Source organism: Stenella coeruleoalba, assembly GCF_951394435.1.
Source record: "Stenella coeruleoalba genome assembly, chromosome: 11".
NCBI lineage: Eukaryota > Metazoa > Chordata > Mammalia > Artiodactyla > Delphinidae > Stenella > Stenella coeruleoalba.
This window is the reverse complement of record NC_137157.1, coordinates 5,273,974-5,292,805: the sequence shown is the minus strand read 5'-3', so window position 1 is coordinate 5,292,805 and position 18,832 is coordinate 5,273,974. Positions and strand designations below refer to the sequence as shown.

The window sequence follows — 18,832 nt, the reverse complement described above, 5'->3', positions numbered from 1 at the left end:
TGCTTTCCAGGTGAGGGCAGTTCGGCTAAATCATGTGCTGGAGGTCCTCTGGCCACCAAGAAACAGGGGAGCAAGATTTGAACCCAGGTCTGCCAGCCTCCAAGAGCCTCTGCCCCTCACCACTCTGCTTCCTGCCTGTAAAGAAATAGAGTTTCGTAGCAGGTGGAGTTGTTCAGATACAGGCAGCTGGCTTCGGAGGAGTGAGCCCTCCATCACTGGGTAGCACACGCCTGGGCAGGGATGGGCAGGGGGTTTCAGTGCCAACACCAGAAACCCTCTTGTCCTGGAGGCCGAGGGACCGGGGCACGAGAAGATCGATGCTCTGAGAGGTGGGAGGTCAGAAGCCCCCAGGTAGCCAGAGACAAGGAAGTGGGTCATGGAGTGACGGACCACGGCACAGTGAATGCAGCCATTAAAGCACTGCTCATGAAAAGTTCTCAATAACGCGGGCAGCTCGCCATGACATAATGTTGAATTAAAAACCCAAGACACACAATTTTCTGGGCGAAGGCAACAGCTATAAAGCGAAATGATGTGCTGACGACAAGAGAGGGCTGGAGGGGAGGAGGGGCCGCGTTTGGTGGTGTGGCCATTTGGTCCCTTGCTCGCGTGCTCTCCACTGAGCACGGGCAATTTTATGGTGGAAAATTTGGCATGAAAAGAAAGGAAACTGTCACGGCTACTTGGTGGAGGGCTGAGGTGGAGGAAATAATAATCAAGACCAGAGATAAGGGGCCCCGTGCTCTGGCTCCAGGCGGTCCTGCCTCTCCACGCATCTCATCATCCCCTCCCAAAGAAGACCCTAAGCCTTGAGAGACAGGGAGGGGGCAGGGAGGGGGCGGGATGTTGCAGGAATTGCCCAGGTCACATGACTCAGGAGGGCAGCCGTGGGATTTGAACTCAGGACTGTCCCTCCAAACTGCTTCGTCCACCCCCTTCCCTTCTGCTCCAATATCACAATTTACTCCTTGGTATGAGTGGGAAAATCCACCAGCATAGCCCCAGGTCCCTTTGAACGTGGACTGTTTGGTTCTTTTTTCTGGACCCTGGAGGCTGGCGCTTTCAAGGGCTGGGTTGGGGTCTCTGTTGGGGTTTATCGCCCTCGAGGAAGGGAGAGAGCAGAAAAAGAGAAGGCTTTGAGCACCGGAAGACTTTCTGGAGGGCGTTTCTGGCCTCTTGTGGAATATTATTAGCAAAGGGGGGTTCACTAGAAGAAGAATCTATCTGATAATTCTATCAGAGAAAAGAACCCTGAGTCGAACTCTGTTCCTGGACAGCTGCTCCCTTCGGAGACCTCGTGGGCCTGACCCCTCACCTGGGCCTTTGCACGTGCTGTTTTTCCTACCAGCAACACACTCCCGGCTTTTTCTTTTTTTTGCCTAACTCTTACTCATCCTTAAAGATCATTCCAGCCGCCACCTCCTCCAGGGAACTCTCCCTGATGCCCAGGATGGGCAGGTGTCTCCTCTGGGCTCCCTTTGATCAGATCTGATCACTCATTTCCTCTGTCTGCACCAGAGTCAGTCTGACTGTGTGTCCAGTTGCCCAACTCAGAGACTGGCGCAGGATAGGAGTGGGGGAGATCGGCTCCCATCCCTGCCCCTCTCTGGACCAGAACTGGACGCTATACCCCATCTTCCTCCTGGCCCCTCCCCCTGCCCTTGGCCCTGCCCTGGCTGGAGCCTGCAGCAGGGAGCTGCTCCCTGCCCAAGCCTTCAGGGGCATGCAGAGGCCCTCAAGCTCTATCTCCTGACTCCTGCCTTCTCTCGTCCGGCTCTCTGGCCAAGGGCACCAGACTGAAGACCCGGGCCTGACAGCCTGGGGTGGAGCACACTGCCTGGGTTCAAGTGCTGAGTCTGCAGGTGACCAGCTGGGTGACCTTGGACCAGTTACCTAACCTCTCTGTGCCTTCGTTGTCTTGTCTGTAAAATGAGGATTTGTCAAATAAGTGTTTGGGAGCTGGGAGGGAGGCATTGAATCAAGCAAACGAAACCCTCATTCTTATGTTCTAGCGGGGCTGGGGCAGGAACATAGCGTACCCGGCTGCACCCCTGCTCCAGGGTTGCTGTTATTTTAAATTCACTCCCCAGCACCAAACCCAAGCGTTCCCTCTTGGGCTAACTGCCCCGCCTCCGTACCCCCCATCCCGCTGCCGGCTCTTCTCCACTGAGAAGTCTGGCTTTCTGCCCTCTCCAGGGTAAGGAGGGACAGGCCAGCTGGTGAGGGGCGAGGGGACACTCCCCAGGAATAGCATCAACGCTCCCTGCAGCCCTACTGTGTGCTCAGCCCTGGGCTGGGCCTTTCTGTGTGCCCTCCTTCACCTCTCATCACCATTGTCCAGAGTAGATACTGAGACTCAGAGAGGGCCAGCGGCTCACCTGAGGACACACAGCACGTGAGGCCTCTGGTCTGGACTTTCTGTCACCCCTCATCCCTCATGGTACCCCCTGGTCGTGGAGCACCACTAATGAACAAACACTCTCCTGGGTTTTCACCAAAGCCGTGTGAACAAGGTGAAAACAGGGAGAGCTGGCAGAGGGTGCCTTCCTGTGTCAACTAGGCCGGGTGGGAGGAAGCCAGGGCCCAGCCGGGAAGGACAGGGGTCGGAGGGGACAGGGCCAGAGTGTCCTGATCCAGCTGGAAGCCCTAAGCATTTGAAACTCCAGCCCCACTTGGGACAGTCACTGTTTTCTGAATTCCGATCACGGAGGCCTCCTTGGTATTTGATGTGATGCCAAGGAAAGAAGATACCTGGTCCTCTCCCTTTGTCTCCTAATTTTCTGGAATTTCTCGCTGTTGGCTGGTGTCCCTGCAGAAACCGTACACCAGAAACTCTGGCCGCAGAGCCAGCAAAAAAGTGACGCCTGGGCTCTGCCAGGCGGGGAGGCTCTGGGGTTGGGTGAACTCCAGGGACCCCACGGGGAGGCACAGATGAGTTCTGCAATGGGCTGTGAGGGTTCTAGGTGGGGGAGGGAGGAGGTGGGAGAGTGATGGGCTGAGAGGGGAGCCCCCGAACGAACATCAGGAAAGAATGTCTGGTTCTCCCACACGAAATCTGCAAAAGTCACGTGATTTCAAGGGTCACCGGGGCCATTTTTCAAGCTGCTCCCTCTGTCCGAGGTGACTTTTCCATTGTGCGCCAACCAGGTGGCCTCCCCTTACCTCCTCAGGTGAGGCGCAACATCGCCTCCTCTTCCAGGAAGCATGCCCTGACTCCTCCCTCCCCCGCAGTTCATCGTGGGCTCTTCTGGGTCCTCTGGGCACTTCATGTGACTGTGGCCGTTCTCTCAAGTGATGGGACACTTCCTTGCAAACAAGCCCCTCCCTGGCTGGAGGCTTTCTTGGCTGGCCAGGTGGACCAGGGGGAGCTGCTCCTCTACTGCCCAGGGGGCCAGGTAATTCAGCATCCCCCCTGGACTCCAGCGCCAGCCCCCAGGCCTCCAGGGCTCCTTCTGCCAATCTGGGCCTTGAAGTCAGGCAGCCTGCCCTAGAGAAGCTCCTAGCTCTAACGGTCGCGGCTCTGTCCTCTAGTCAAGGGCTGGTCCCCAGACTGGCAGCATCAGCATCTCCCAGGATCTTGTCTACAAATGCAGAATCCCAGGCCCACCCCAGACCATGCACATCAGAATTTGCAAGTTTAACAGGACCCTGGGGGATTGAATACCCATTAAAGTTTGAGATACACAAACAACCCCCTTCCCAGGTCCAGTCAGGAATTTTCTCTTGGGAAGGCTTGGGGGCTGGGCAGCCTCCTGTCTCTCCTCCAGTCACCACCCCATCTCAGCCCTCTAGGCCTGACCAGGGACCCTGACCTCAGGGAAGGTTTTGAAGGATGAATAGGAGTTCCTCAGGGAGATGCGGAAGAAGAGCATTCTGGGAAGAGAATTGTGTGCAAAAGCAGGGAGGTGTGAATCAGCAAGAGCTGGAGGGGAACCAGGCCTCGAATGGAAGGTGTGAGGCAGGGGTGAGGGATGAGGTGGGAGGGGAAGACTGCGCAGCTTTCCTTGGTGGGAAGATAGAAGCCCCTGTAGTCCTGTCTTGCTGTGGGGTGTGCGGCTCCGAGGTTGGCAGGGGCTGTGGCAGTTGGCTCAGGGTCGTACTTAGTTCCGAGAAACTGTGGCCTAGGGAGACCCTGGCTTAAGTCCATGGACTTACTGTGTGGCCGTGGGCAAGTCACTTAGCCTCTCTGGGCCTGTGTTTGCTCATCTGTAAAAGGGGATGGTAGAGCTGTGCAGCTCAGTTCCCAGGGTGGGAGTTACAAGGACCAAGGGAAATAATGATCGGCGGGGGGGAGGGCGTCTAAACTGTAAGTGTAACCGCGGTTCCCAGCGCTCGACCTGCTCCCGTGCATGCATCTTAGAGGGAGGTGAGCAGCAGCCCGAGGCTTCAGAGAGAGTGAGACAGGCTGCGGAGGGCCTTGGGGGCCAGGTTAGGAGCGGAGACCCTCTCCGGGGGTGGGGAGGTGGGACACACCAGAGGGAGTGAGGCAGGGACAACGGGGGGCTGGGGCCCTGAGAGGGCAGCCAGAACCTCATCTGGTCCTGAGACCCCTGTGAGGTGAGGCCGAGATTGTCCCCATTTTACAGATGAGGAAACCGAGGCTCAGACAGGTCTTGAGGAGTCAAGCTGCGATTCAAAGCCAGATGTGTCTGACCTGGAGCCCCTGCTTCTCCCCTGGGCCCGTAACAGTGACGATGACGCACACAAGCGTCGAGGCAGCTGGGATGACACCGTGCCTCGGGGACCCCTCTCCCTGAAGCTGCAGTGAGGATCCTGGGGAGTACCTGCAGCACCTCGGCCACCTCCCTTTTCTCCTTTAGCTCCACTGCACGCCTAGGGGGGTTCTAGCTATAAAGCATGCAGCCTGAGGGTTAGGGTGATGTGTCAGGGCTGACTCCAGCTCTGTTGCTGCTGTGTCCATCAGACAGCATTAGCTGAGCACCTACTATGTGCCCTGAACACCAGAGACAAGATGCCTGCGGTGGGCGTAGGTTCCAGCCTGGGGGAACCGTAGCACAATAATAGAGATGTGATTCACCAGGAGGTAGACCCGGAGCTGGGGCAAAAAGAAAGTCAGGTGGAGGGAGAGGCAGGGGAGGGCGGCAGGAAGGGGGAGCACAGCCCGGAGTTGCCCTCCTGCCGCCTGGGAGCCGGCAGGGGTGCGACGAGGGCCGAGGTGAAACGTTCCTTAAGCTCGGGAGAAAACCAGAGCGTGTCAAGTGAGCAAGGGAGACATTATGAGCAGAAAAGCAGGGCACCTTGTCACCACTTTCCGGGAGGCAATGAGCCACGGAGGTGCGGGCGCCAGGGGAGGCCGAGTCCGTGGGATTTTAGCAGAAAACTTTGCAGTCCGAGGTCATTGTGCTCTAAACGAAGGGAAAGCCAGCTTCTCCGTGAAATTAACTGAAAGCGGCTGCGCTTCATCCCCTCGGACCGCACCTCCCCACCCCCGGATCCAGGCCGGGTCCATAACTCAGTGACTGTGGGCTCCGAGGCAGGGGCACCACCATGCCATCCCAAGTGGTGATGCAGTTTGGGCCTGGCCCTGCCAGGCAGCAAGGAGATGGCGTTTCCGGGGATGGGGATGGATGGAGTGTGGGTCTGCAGGGACCACGGAGGCAGGCACTGCTCTGAGATGCAGCGCCCCTGATGCGCGACCTCCGATACTGCTCTTGAAGTGGCAGCTTGGGGGCTGCCTCAGTCCGCGCGTCACCAGAGAAGCTTCTGACGAAGACGTTCCTTCCCCCTCCCGTGGATGAGGCCGCCTCGCCAGAGGCTCTGCGAGTCTCAGCAGAGAGGCCATGGCCCTGGGGTGGGACCCTGCATCAGTCTCCCCTTCTCTGGCTGACCTGGGCAAGTCAATGAACTCCTCCGAGCCCCCCAGGTTCCACATCTGAAAATGGGGCTCAACAGCCCTACAGAACAGGCGGCATGTGGCTGGCCTGTGTGGGGCACGGGGTGAATGCTGTTCCCGCCCCCCCCCAACCCTGGCAGGGCAGGACCCCCACCACCTTTATTTACCCAAACGTGAAATGACCTCAAGAATCGCCGGCACTTGAGGACCAGGTACCAGGCCTGCACGAGGATCAGCCCGTTTAATTCTCAGGATGATTATGACCCCTGGTGCTTACATGGGGAAACTGAGGCAGGGGCCGGTGGAACGGGCTGCCCAAGGTCGCAGAGCCTCCGAGTGGCACAGGTGGGCCTTGAACCTGGGCCGTCTGACTCCCGGCCCAGGCACCCGTGCTGCTTCTGATAATGCCGACGGTGATGATAGCGCTGAAGGCCGACGGCTTTACGGCTGAGCGGTGCCCGCCTGCTGGCGGAGCCGGTGTGGGTGCCTGGCACATGGTCGGCACTGAGCAACGGCTACTGCCGTCCGCTTCCTGTCCTCCCATCTTGTTTCTTTCTGTGTCTCTGTGCCCTGAGCACCTGACACTGAGTAGATCAATGCCGGCTGCCTGGAGGAGGGTGCAGGGAGCAGCGCCCACAGCCTCCTTCGTGGGTTTCTGAGTGTTCGCTGAGCCCTGCTAGGTGCCTGGCCCCTCACAGGGCTCAGCTGGGGGCGCCGAGGCCAGCCCAGTCCACTGCCAGGCGTCCAGGTCTAGTACCTGCTCCCAGCCGCCGGACCGGGCAGCTGCAGCATCCTTGGGTCTCCCCTCCGGGGTGCCTATGATAAGCCTCCTGCCTCAGTCTCCCCTGGAGTCGTTCCGGGCTGGATCTTGGCTCCAGAATTCCCCATCGCCAAGTAAGGGCTCGAAACAGGCATATGGAGACCCCGGAAGAGGAAGGCACCTCGGGATGGGGACTCCAGGGACCGAGGCGCCGAGTGTGCATTTGCAGCCCGCTTCCTCCCCGGCCCCTCCTCCAAGAGGAAGAACTCTGGTCCTTCTCCCCAGGGAAGAAGCTGGGCCCTGGGCCAGGAATGGAGAAGCCTCCAGGAGCTGGAGAAGCCGAGAGAGAGAGACAGAGAGAGAGAGAGAGAGAGAGAGAGAGAGAGAGAGAGAGAAGGGAGGGAGGGAGGGAGGGAGAGAGGGAGGGAGGGAGAGAGGGAGAGAGGAGGGAGGGAGAGAGAGAGGAGGGAGAGAGGGAGAGAGGAGGGAGGGAGAGAGAGAGGAGGGAGAGAGGGAGAGAGGAGGGAGGGAGGGAGGGAGAGAGGGAGGGAGGGAGAGAGGAGGGAGGGAGGGAGAGAGGAGGGAGGGAGGGAGAGAGAGAGAGGAGGGAGGGAGGGAGGGAGAGAGAGAGAGGAGGGAGGGAGGGAGAGAGAGAGAGGAGGGAGGGAGGGAGGGAGGGAGGGAGGGAGAGAGAGAGAGAGAGACGCCCTTGGGGAGCGGCTGAGGGGATCCGTGCTCAAGGAGACGCATCTCAGCGACGTGCGGGGGTTGGGGGGGGGAGATCCAGGTGACAATTGGTAGTAAAGCAGCGCAGACGCTATAGCTCTTGTTCCGGGAGAAACACTGATTACAGCCCTGCTGTCCCGACTCTCCACCCTCCCCCCCACCCCCAGCCTGACATCACGCATGACCACACCCACCACCGCACCTGGTCCCAGACCTCCACCTGCCTGAGAAGCCCCACCTCCGCTCCTGTCCACAAGGCAAGGCTTGTTTAACCTCAGACTGCTGGGGCCCACGGCCTGGCTGTGCCCCTCATCCCGCCTGCGCCCCCCCCACCTGTACCCCATCATCCTGTGACGGTTACCCAGGTCTTCACTTGCCCGCTTGCTTCTGTGTCCCCAGCACCCGGCACAGAGCCAGGGTGGGGTAGTGGCTGCTTGGGAAACTTCAGCCAAACCAAACAATGTCAGGGAAGACGGGTACACACTCGGGAAGGGGAGGGATTCCTGCCGCCACAGAGGGCGGAGCTGGAAGCAAGGGGCAGTGGGGCAGGAGCTGGAGCCAGCTGTTCACCCCCCTCCACCCCCATCACGTACTGACCCTACTGGCTGGGTTCCTCCAGAAAGCTCCGTGCTTCCAGCACTTAGCCCCCGGGGTCGTAGTGAGAATGAAGGCGTGCCAACAGGGCCCGGAACACAGCAAGTGCTCCGCAGATGTTGCTGGAACCATGGGCGCCCACCAGGAGGCCCAGCGAGTGAAGGTCTGCTCTGGTCTCAAAGTCCATCCCCTCTCCCTTCGGCTGGTAAAAGGAAGCCCAAGCAGGAAGTCCCCGGCCCAAGGTCACACAGAGCGTGGAGGGCAGGATGGGAGCTGGGCGGCACCTGGGGATCCCCTAACCCCCATCGCGTCCTGGCACGTTCCTGATGCTTGTTCTTGTACGGAGACTCATATGGTGATGGAAACCCCGTTCTGAGTCTGCCTCTATGAGAACCAAGACACAAAGAGGCTCTGAGCTCAGAAATGAAACCATCTGTACAGAGGGCAGAGCCTGTGGGCTGGGAGCCCAGCCTCTCGTGAAGATGCCATGAACCCAGACTTCACGTGCAATGCCAGCGAGCTTGCATGCCCCCTTCCCCTCCATAGCTGACGTCCTTAACCCCATCTGGATCGCACAGCACAGGGCCTGGTACGCAGGAGGTGCACGACGTGTGCAATATGGAAAGGGGGAGACCTCAGAGACAGGCAACGGTTAACAGCAAGGGACACTGAGAACTGTTAGGACCAGACGCAGCGACTCAGAAATGGACCAGCGCGGTCCCTTTCCGTGCAAGCAAACCACCCCGGGTTCTGCAGGCAGGACGGCAACAGCCCCTAAGGGCTGGCTCACATCACCGTCTTGTCAGGAACAGGGCAGGGGCTGGGGAGCACCTTCGTTTACATGGTAGAGTCTCAGCTCTCAAAACACTTGGGTCCTGGTAATGAAGTTTTCCAATGGTTCTCAAACTGTAGCGCCTACAGGCATCACCCCCAGAGATTCCTGGTTAGGAGGCTGTGCCTGAGACCCAGGAATTTATTTTGACGAGCACCCCAGGTGTGTCTGCTGCGCGAGACTCACATCTCAGGAGACCACACCTCTGGGGCAGAGCCCACAGCTGTTTCATGGTCTGTAGCTTTGGGTGGGCTTGTGTGTCCCCTCCCCCCTCCTCAAGGGGAAGAGCAGCCTCTCCTCCACCCATCACCTCCACACCACCAGAAGCCTGCTCGGGGGCCCCGCCCAGAGGACCGGCTCAGTCCACATTTGTCCAGCCGAGCTGAGCAAGGCTGCGTCTTTGCCTCCTGCATGACCGTTGTGGCAAAGTGTATCTTATTAATTATTTAAGTCATTCATTATTGAAAAGGTCACTATCTGTTAGCTGCTTAAACGATCATGAACTAGCTTGGTTGCATCTCCTGCAAGGAAGGAGCAATGGTTAGCTGAGCACCTACTATGTGCCAGGCATTTTGTTTGATCCTCAAGACAATCCCAGGGTGGCGGGGGTGGGGGGTGGGTTCTCACTCTCCCCTGCTTCACAAGGATTGGAAGGTTAAGAGGGTGAAGGAGCTTGCCCGAAGTTGCAGAGCTGGTAACTGGCAGAGCTGGGACTTGAACCTGGGTTGGGTTGCCTGCAAAACTCATGGCTTGGCAGGGATCACCGTGTTGTAGGTTTCTGCACTGGATCTTGCAGGCTGGGCTCAGTACTGTGATGTCCTGGGATGATGTGCCCCGCGCCCTGTGTGCCCATGGCTGCAGCTCAGCCCCTGCAGAGCAGCTGAACCCCACACCCGAGCCCCGGACTTGAGCATCTACACTCAGCCTGGCTCCTGCCGGGGGCTGATGCCTGTTCTTGGTGCTGGCCAGTCACACGGTAGGTTCCTGCTTCAAAATGCACAGACCCCTCCTCTCTCCCTCCAGCTCTGCACCGCCCAGGGACGCCCAGGTTAGGTTATTCTCTGCCTCCCACCAGACTGGAGATGGCTAGACATGAGAGTGGCAGTCTGTCCCTTTCCAGGAAATCATGAACTCGCCCCTGGGGCAGGGTAACCAGGCTCTGCTGGGATGGCCACCCTATAAGGCCAGCCGAGATCCCACCTCCCTGACCGGCTTCCTTCCCTTCCCCTGAGCCATCGCTGAGCAGCCTGCCTGCATCGCCCTCAGATGCCTTTCTGCGACTCAACATATATGCACGATGGAGTCCAGTAATAAATATGCTTATTTTCAAATTTCATGCCAAGAAAAGCTTCTCCCTCAGCCCCCGACAGATCGACTTGCTTCCTTTGACCAGACTGTGAAAACTTGGGAAGCCATCCAATTTCCCTTTTTGCCTTGGCAGCTAGGAAACTCACAACTCCACTTCACGCTCAGTGGCAACAGCTCTCACGCCAGAATCTAAGCAAAATAAACTTGCAAGCTTTGTTTCTAAGCTCTGTTTCAACCTTTCATTTCGACTTTTCTGTCCAGGCACGCGTTGTTACCACGAGCCACTTCACATCTTTCTTGGCAAATAATATAAGCAAATCATCCGGTAATTGACAAGCCAAACACAGCAGCAATAATGATCTGGTATTTTCCAAGCTCGTCAAAGACAAGAGATCGCAGCCACTCACCAGGCAGACGAACCCTGGAAGCTCATCAGCGGTGGGCTGTGGCTGTCTCTCTGCAGCGTGTGGACGGCCTGGGGGGCTTGAGGCAGGGGACCCGGGGGAGGCTGGGACTGCAGGGCCGGCTGCTCTGGCCGGGGTGCCCGGGCAGGGTTCCCCCACCGCCTGGGGTCCTGTTTCATCCACCGTCCATGGATGCCCCACCGTGCCAGGTAAACCTTGCAAACGTCGTAGTTCATTGCCGAGTAATACAAAAGATCCAGGACGAGTAGCATCAACACGAAGAAGCCATAGATCCACACTCCCAACAAGGCGGTGTAGTTGCTGCGGGAAAACAGAGAGAGGCTGAGAGAGGCCGGGACAGCAGCCTCATCGAGGCTGGAGTTAATCGGGGGGGTTGATTAGAAAATGCGGCACGGAGGCTACTTCGGGGTCTCCGAGAGGAGGTGAACCCCTCTGGGGGGCAGGGGATCTTAGCTCCCTCTTGTCATGCCCACTCCCCACTTTCCTCTCCCCCACCTGTGTGCCCCTCCCAGATGCCTGCAATCCACTGCCCTCGGCCTGTCCCTCGAGCATCCCCTCCAAGGCCCCAAGTCCTTGGGCCGGGAGCCCAGGGGGCCTCACCCTGTTAGGCCCCCTGGAAGAAAATTTCCGCTGGGCATCTGGGGCTCTTGCGTTGTGGTGGCCCTTACTTTCACCTTCCTGCCCCCCCAGCATGGGCGCTACTCCCGGACCTGCCAGCTCTCTCCCGCAGGTACCTCCCGTTTGCCCCGCCTCCTGGCCTTGGCTTACGCCCCCACCCCCCAACCCCCGCCATCTAGGAGGCTCTCTTGCATCCCTCACCATCCCCTCCCCTCCCCATCTTTCTGGACCCAGGGCAAATGCAGGAAGTCTGGCGTCTGAGGACAAACTGACCCAAGTTCCTGCCCCTTGGCATCTACACTGGGCCACCTCACACCCCCAAGTTCTGCGTGGGACTCAGCCAGGGCGTCTCCCACCTGGGGCCCGCTCCCTTCCAGCCTGCGCCATCACGCTCCCTCCCTCGGAAGCCCAGGAGTCAGGGCATCAGCTCAGCTGCCCTCCCCACACCCCACGAACCAGACACTGGTGCATCTGCTCCACCAGCCACATGCCTTTCACACCCACCCTCAGGCCGCTCCCCGACAGCGCTCTCCACCAGACACCCCCAGACTGCACGGCTGGGGGGTCTCAGGGCCCCCTGACGTCGGTTCTTTTATTCCTTCACCCAGCATTTCCACGCTGAGGGCCAGTCTGCCCTCCAGAAGCAGAGATGATGGGGTTGGTTTTGAGCTGCAAATGCCCCTTAGTGAAGGGAAGCTGGCTGCCCCCTGAGGAGCTCACTGGGACACTGCGCCTTCTGCCCAGCCACCGCTTTCTGTCCCCCCACCGCCTTCCTTCCTCCCCAGCCTGACTCCCACTGCCTCTTGGAAACTGCTGGGCCCTTCCTCTGACCTGAGTGCCCCTCAAACCCTCCCCCCACCAGCCGGGGCCACGCTGGCAGGGTCCGGGTATATCCTCCCGCCCAGGCCAGGGTCTGAGTCTCTCCCGGGTGCCCGGGGAGGGCCGTTTCCTGGCCTCACCACTGCAGGGGGCCAGCGGAGCTCCACACGGGGCTCGCCCGGGACTGCGGCTGTTTAAGGGACGGATTTATTAGTCACTCAAATGCCCCCTCCACCGGCTCCCTGCTGCGGCCATCTGTTCAGGTGGGTGTGAGCTGGCGGGCGGCAAAGATGAGGCAAAGCCAGTGTCCAGCCTCGCTGCCCCCTGGGGGGGACCCGCCCTGGCTCTCAGCAGACAGGCTCCCGGGTGTCCGGGGTCCCCCGAGAGGTACCTCTGGATGCTGTCTGAAGCTGCGGCGCACGGGTCTGGAGCCAGGAGGCCCTGCCTCTGGTTTCTCCTTGGCCTCACTTTGCCGTGTGGCCTGGGAGGATGCCCGTGTGTCTCTGGGTCTGGAGGAGAAGATGTGAAGCCCCTCCCGGTCTCGGTTTCCAGACTCTGCATCTTCCCAGCTGGGTTCACCTGCTCAGCCTTGGCCGCTGCAGTGAGATGGGCGTCCCTCCCCTCTGGGTCCTCCAGCCCCCTACCAGGGCTGGGCCCAGGCTGGGTGGGGAGGCTGACTTTTGCCCACACGTGCCCCCTGCCTGGAACGCCCTCCTTCCCCACACCGGCTGGGGGCTCCTCGAGGGGAGGTTCTGTGTGTCCCGCGAGCAGGCACGCACTGGCAGGTGCTTAGGACTTAGTATCCGCTTGAGGAACGAGTAACCCAACAATTCCGCATCACGGCACCTTGGATCCCTCTGCGGCTTCATCTCCAGCCACCACCTCCATGAGGCCCGCGGCCGTCCCAGGGGCTTGTTCATGCTAAGGTGTGAATGACTGCCTGCCAGCTGCCCCCTGAGCTGCCTCATTTCAAGGGGAAGCTAGCTTCACCTGGAGATATCCAGGTGTGAATGCCTGCCAGGGAACAGAGGCCAGCAGCCCTGTCTGGCATGCCGAGGCAGGAGTCCACGTGGACAGGGGAGGAGGGCCTCCCCCTCTCCAACGTCCTCTGTTGCCCCCACAGAGTTGCTCTAAGCGTCAGGCTTTGCCTTGGTGGTTCCCATGGCGGCAGCCGCGGGCGCTGAGGGAGCCGGTGGGGCGGGAGAGGCAGGGGCTGCCACACTGAGAGAGGGAGTCCACGACGCCAGCTGGGGGTGGGAGCTGGACACGGCTGGGCCTAAACCATCAGGACTAAGAAATAATAACAGCTAGCAGAGCAGCAGCCGGTGGGCATTGCTCTAAGTGCTTTACGCATCTTAGCTCATCCGACGACACTCAAAACACACGTGGAAGGAAGCATTACCGCTATCATCCCCATACCCGAGATGGAAACTGAGGCTCAGAGGAATTCAGAGACTGTCTAAGAGCTCACAGCCATTAAGTGGCAGAGCCAGGATTTGAACCCAGCAATCCAGCTCCACGGCACACATTCCTAACCGCCGCACCACACCGCCTAAGGCAGGCGCCACCCATGTTTTCTGGGCAGACAAGCCGCCTCCAGGCTTTTGCCTATGCTGCTCCCCTGACTGGAACTTGCTCCCTACCTCGCCCCTACCTCGCCCCGCCCGCATGTCTGAGCGCAGCTATCACCTCCTCCAGGAAGCCTTCCCTGATGTCCTATGTTAAGTCCAATCCCTCTCCTGGGCTCCCAAAGCCACCAGGCTTCCCAGAACACATTGTGTTGTCTTTGCTGTCTTGTAGGACTGTCTGCATCTCGAGATCAGAGCTCCTTGGGGCCAGGGTCAGAGTTCAATGCTCGGCCTGGGGCTGCTTTCAATGTTCCTTAAGCTAATATATATTGCGTGCTTATAGCGAGCTGGTGTCAGTGGCAGCCTTGATAGGAATAACTTCTTCACTAGACTTTACCTTCTCTATGCATATTCTCTAGTAGTTAATAGTGATACTAGCAATCACAACGTGCCCGAGCCTCGTGTTTCCGAATCTTTGCAACAATACTGTGAGTTAGGAGCCAGTATCCCTCATTTACAGATGAGGAAATGGGGCCCAGAGAGGCAAAGTCAGTGGCCAGAGGCTACACAGCTGGGGAGTGGCCGCACTGGGATTTACAAGCAGGTCTATCTGACCTCGGAGTATGCTGAGTTTTGGGGAATCCCAAGGTCAGGTCTAAGATAGATGTCCAGGCAGGAATTCCCCACATCTGCTTGGCCCACCTGTCCTGGCTCATCCTCTACCAGGAATTGCGGACAGGCCCCAACCTCCCCTGCAACAGCATCCTGCATCTCAGTGTGTCGACATCACGGGCTGCATGGGCACTGCTGAGCCTGCAGGCCTCCGCAGCCAGCTTGCTCTAACTGGCATGGGGTTTGGGGGGTGGTAGCACCCCCCATGATCTCACCGCCATGATCTCACCACACCCCGCCCCCCCAGCTCAGGGAAGGGAGGGGCACACCCGCAGGAGGTGCCACCTTTGCTGACTCCCTCTGCCTTGCAAGGGAGGCCACCCTGGAGGCGGCAGCCGGCTGGGAAGCCTGGGCCATGGACGCCGTCTCCAGGCAGCTCCCTGCCTTCCAGGGCCTGCCCTCTCCATGGTTGCCTGGCTGGAAGCATTCTGGTCTTTTTAATCTAATTTAAAAATGTGATCTGGAAATTAATTTCATCCAGATGCAGGGGTCTTTGTTGAGTGTGTGTGTGGGTGTTTTATAAAGGGCAGGAGAGAAAATAGAGGCTGTTTTATGGGACAAGACGTGAAGCCAGCCAAAGCCGCAGATAGCAATTTTTCAGTATCTTTTGGAAGATTTAATGATTCAGATTCTTTTGCTGCTTCCCAAGCAGTAAGCAAAACCTTCTCTGACAGAGGAATGTCGCTGAACACCTCCCGGGGACAGGAGCAGGTATGTCAGTGGCGGAGGCCAGATGGAGGTCCCATCGCCACCCGTGGGCAGTCCCAGTTGAGGACGGAGGACAGAGTTCCTGAGGCCATGCTGTCAGAAAGGAGCATCAGCTGCAGAGCTCACAGCTGGCCCCAGGCTGGCTGGGAGATGGTTCATGGCCCCTTGGCCGACTTCACCTAAAATAACTGAACCCGCTCACAGGGGGGCCTGTCAGTCAGTGTGACAAGTTGATAACCCTGGTGACTGAATTCTGGGCCCAGGAGATTAGGCCTGTGTGGATTCAAATCCCAGCTCGGCAAAATTCTTTCTCCGTGATCTGGGGAAAACGAGCTTTACTTTCCTCATCTGTAAAATGGGGATAACAATATGCCCTACTTGGTGGTGCAATTGTGAGGCTTAATGAGATAACACGGGCCTGAAGGAGAAAGGACCCAGTGAGTGCTGGCTCCTGTGATTAAGGCACAGAGGGAATGCTCAATAGATCTAGGCCCAGAGAGGCAAAGTGACTTGCCCAAGGTCACACAGCCGGATTGAGGTTGTCCAGTGCCGTGGAGGAGCATGGGCTTGGGGCTAATGAAGCAGCGTCCAGTAATACCAAAATATTCACTGTTCTCCCTGCAGGCCTGCTTACAGGGCCCGGCCCTGCTGGTAACAGCCTTGGCCAAGTGATGTGCTTTGGCCAAAAAAAACATCAGCAGAAGTATTAGGCTGATTCTGGGTGGAAGCTTAGGAGTTACCTTGTAATTTCACCATCGCTCTTTTCCCTCTGCCATGGAGACATCCTGCTCTGGATCACGACTGCTTGATCAGCTCGGGTCACAGAATGCTCCCTGCCCAGAGCTCCAGGTGACCCAAGAAAGACATGGAGTGTGAGTCAAAAATAAGCCTTTGGGGCTTCCCTGGTGGCGCAGTGGTTGATAGTCCGCCTGCCGATGCAGGGGACGCGGGTTCGTGCCCCGGTCCGGGAAGATCCCACATGCCGCGGAGCGGCTGGGCCCGTGAGCTGTGGCCGCTGAGCCTGCGCGTCCGGAGCCTGTGCTCCGCAACGGGAGAGACCACAACAGTGAGAGGCCCGCGTACCGCAAAACAAACAAACAAACAAAAATAAGCCTTTGTGTCTCGACTCCCAGGGACTCTGGGGCTGCTCCTTAACTGAGCCCAGATGCCCCCCACACCGGTCCCAAACCCTGCTGGGCCACTTGTGTGCTGTACGACTACAGGAAAGCTCTCACCTTCTCTGAGCCTCAGTCCTGGTGCAGTGAGGCCAGCGGGACCTTCTTCATAAATACCTCTACTCGGATTAAAGGAGTCAGGGCAAGTAAGGCCCCTTGCCTTCCACTAGATGCTCGCAAACGTTCATATACGTCCCTTCCCCTGGCGTGGAGGGGTGTATTCAGGTTAGGAAGCCTCGCGGATTCTAGAACCTCTGGAGCGTCACGAGGCTGACAGTGTGTAGGTATGTTTTACGCCTAAAGGGGCATGATAGGGCTGAGCAACTGACAAGAACATCCAGGAACTTCCGACCCAACTCAGGAGCTGGATTCCGAGCTTGAAGCATGTCTGACGGTGATGCAAGGCCTGCAGGACAGGGCCCAGCTAGAGGAGACCCAGGGTGCTGGGATTCTCAGGTCCTCAGGCCTGGCCCACCGCCACATGGCAGCTCTCGGTGTGGCTGGAGCACCTCTGGGTACTGGGAAAGGAAAGCTACTGGAGGAAAGAGGTTTCAGTGCAGCCAAGGGAAGAATGACAGCCCATCACTTCCCACGTTGAGGCCTTGAAGACCCTTCTGTCTTCTGAGCATTCCTGCCCCAGGTTCCCACCCCTGGCAGCCCATCTGCCTGGTGGAGAACACCCACGCACTGCACCAGCCTCTAGTCCATACCACCTCTGCCCCCAGAGAGAGCTGACCGCTGACCCCATATACCCCGTGCCACCCTGTGCCCTGGATAGAGGCTGCCACCGCTTGCTCAGGGCCCTGGGTGGTCACTGCTGCTGGCGTCCCAGCCGGAAGCTGGCATGGGAGGGTGTGCAGTGCACTCCTGAACACCAGGGACTCTGCCCAAGTGGCTAGAAGTGGCATCTCACTGTGGCGGCAGGCTTGGCGAGGTTGCTTCCCTAGCTCTGTCCGCCTTTCTGCCAGGCAGCTAGAGCCAAAACAGACCATTCTGTTCCTCCGGAGAGACACAAATAAATAAGTCATCAGGAGCGCTCTCCTCTTCCCTTCCACCAGCCCCGCCTCCCAGCTGATTCACTGGCGGGGCAGGTGAGTGTCAGGCAGCCTTGCTGTTGACAGGCCCCATGCATCTTCACAAAGCCCCAACGGGGGTCACAGCTGCGCTGGTCCCTCTAGAGGGGTTGCCAGTGGGCGCTAACCTCCTGGGATATTGGAACACCTGGCCTCTCGGCTGAGGTCTGGCACACTCCCCAGCATCAGACAAGTCCTGGCTTTCCAGATGCACCTGGGAGTGGCAGAGCCCACTGGCCGGCACAAGGGCCCTGGTGTCCCTTGGCCTTGACTGGGTGGAACAGGTGACTTCACCTGCCTGGGCCCAGCCCCTTCTTCCTTCCTCTCAGAGTAGCTGTGAGGACTAATGAGACAACAAAGGCATCCTGCCCAGAAGGGTCAGAGCTCCAAAGGGCAGGACGGTCCCAGAGGTGGACTTTACCTGGCTCTCCTCACACACCCGGAGCACTCAGGACCTCTTGGTCAGGCAGGCCTGTCCCAACCCATTCACTAACCTATCCTCCCACACCCAGTGGCCCATCCTCCAGTTGTCCCCTCTCTGCCGCAAGCTCTGGCCGGACGCAAGGCCCTGGCCCCACTCCCTGGGCTCAGGCCTTCTCCCCAAGATGCCCCAGCTCAGGCAGCTAAACGGGGGCCTCCAGGGCTTCTTATCTGAGCTCTGGATTGGCTGTCTCCTGGGTGACCCCAGCCTCTCCTCTCCACAGGGCCCCGGTCTTGGCCAAGTCATCCTCATGACTTCTGCAGCGTCCTAGGTCCTTGTACCAGGCACCATCCGTGAGCACAAGCCCAGCTTAAAGCTCTCGGGACCCCTCACCATCCTCAAGAGGAAGCCCAAGCCCCTCCCCCTCTGCCCCCCCGCCCCGGTCCACGAGGCCCCACCCCATCCCGCCAGCCCCCGCCGCCTTGCCCCATGGTTCCCCTGGCATTTCACACTCAGGCTGCAGGGAACTGTGTCTGGAAACGTTCATTCCTCTGGACTGTGCGGCTCCCACCCTCTTCAACACTTTCGGATACAGGACACCAAGCGCCACGCCTCCCTTGTGAAGCCCAGGAGAGCAGAACAGCCTGGGAGGGGAGCTCAGCCCAGCTCTTCTGGGCCTCCGTCCACGTCTGCGGGAAGGGCGACGGCAGGAAGCTCGGTGGAGAATAATCAGGAGGGATCCCTCCAGAGCAGTGCTCTCAACCCGGAGAGTCCCGCGCCCCACGCTTGGCAGCGTCAGGAGACACGGTTGGTTGTCACAGCCAGTCAGTGGGGAGCGGGCACGATAAGCGTCTAGCGGATGGTGGCCAGGGTCTCACAGTGCACAGAGCAGCCCCCAGAAAGGAGGATTAGGCTCCAGGTGTCCACCGGGCCGCAGTGGGGGTCCCGGCTCTAGGCCCTCCATCAGTGGACGTCCCAGATTTATCAAAGCAGCTCTGGACCCAGGCTGGCTCTCGGCTCCACCCCGACTGGCTGCCTCAGTCAGGCAAGTTATCAACCTCTCCACGCCTCACCTTCCTGTGTGTAAAGGGGGCCAAGGGTGGGCTGCTAAGTGGCTTCAGAGGGTTGAGCGCAGAGCTGGCCCCCTGCCGCTAGCTCCATAAATGCTTGCGGAGGTGCCAGGAGAAGAGCCAAGCTAAACTTCCTCAATGCGCCCATGCCTCCCCGGGGAAGGGCTCTGTTTTGTGGTCCAACTCTTCATTATCTGCAGCCGGGACCC

At 59.0% G+C, this 18,832-nt stretch overlaps 1 protein-coding gene across 3 annotated transcripts in view; it reads right to left on the bottom strand.

Moving 5' to 3' along the window:
- Nucleotides 1–18,832, bottom strand: part of SHISAL1 (shisa like 1) — a 75,231-nt gene that overhangs the window by 22,005 nt on the left and 34,394 nt on the right. For 2 of the 3 annotated variants that reach the window (XM_079936551.1, XM_079936552.1), the window contains exon 4: nt 10,482–10,799. In XM_079936551.1, coding sequence (XP_079792677.1) covers nt 10,482–10,799 — 318 coding nt within the window. Of the gene's footprint in view, nt 1–10,438; nt 10,800–18,832 lie in introns of those variants that run through there. The other variant, XM_079936550.1, reaches the window with a different exon arrangement.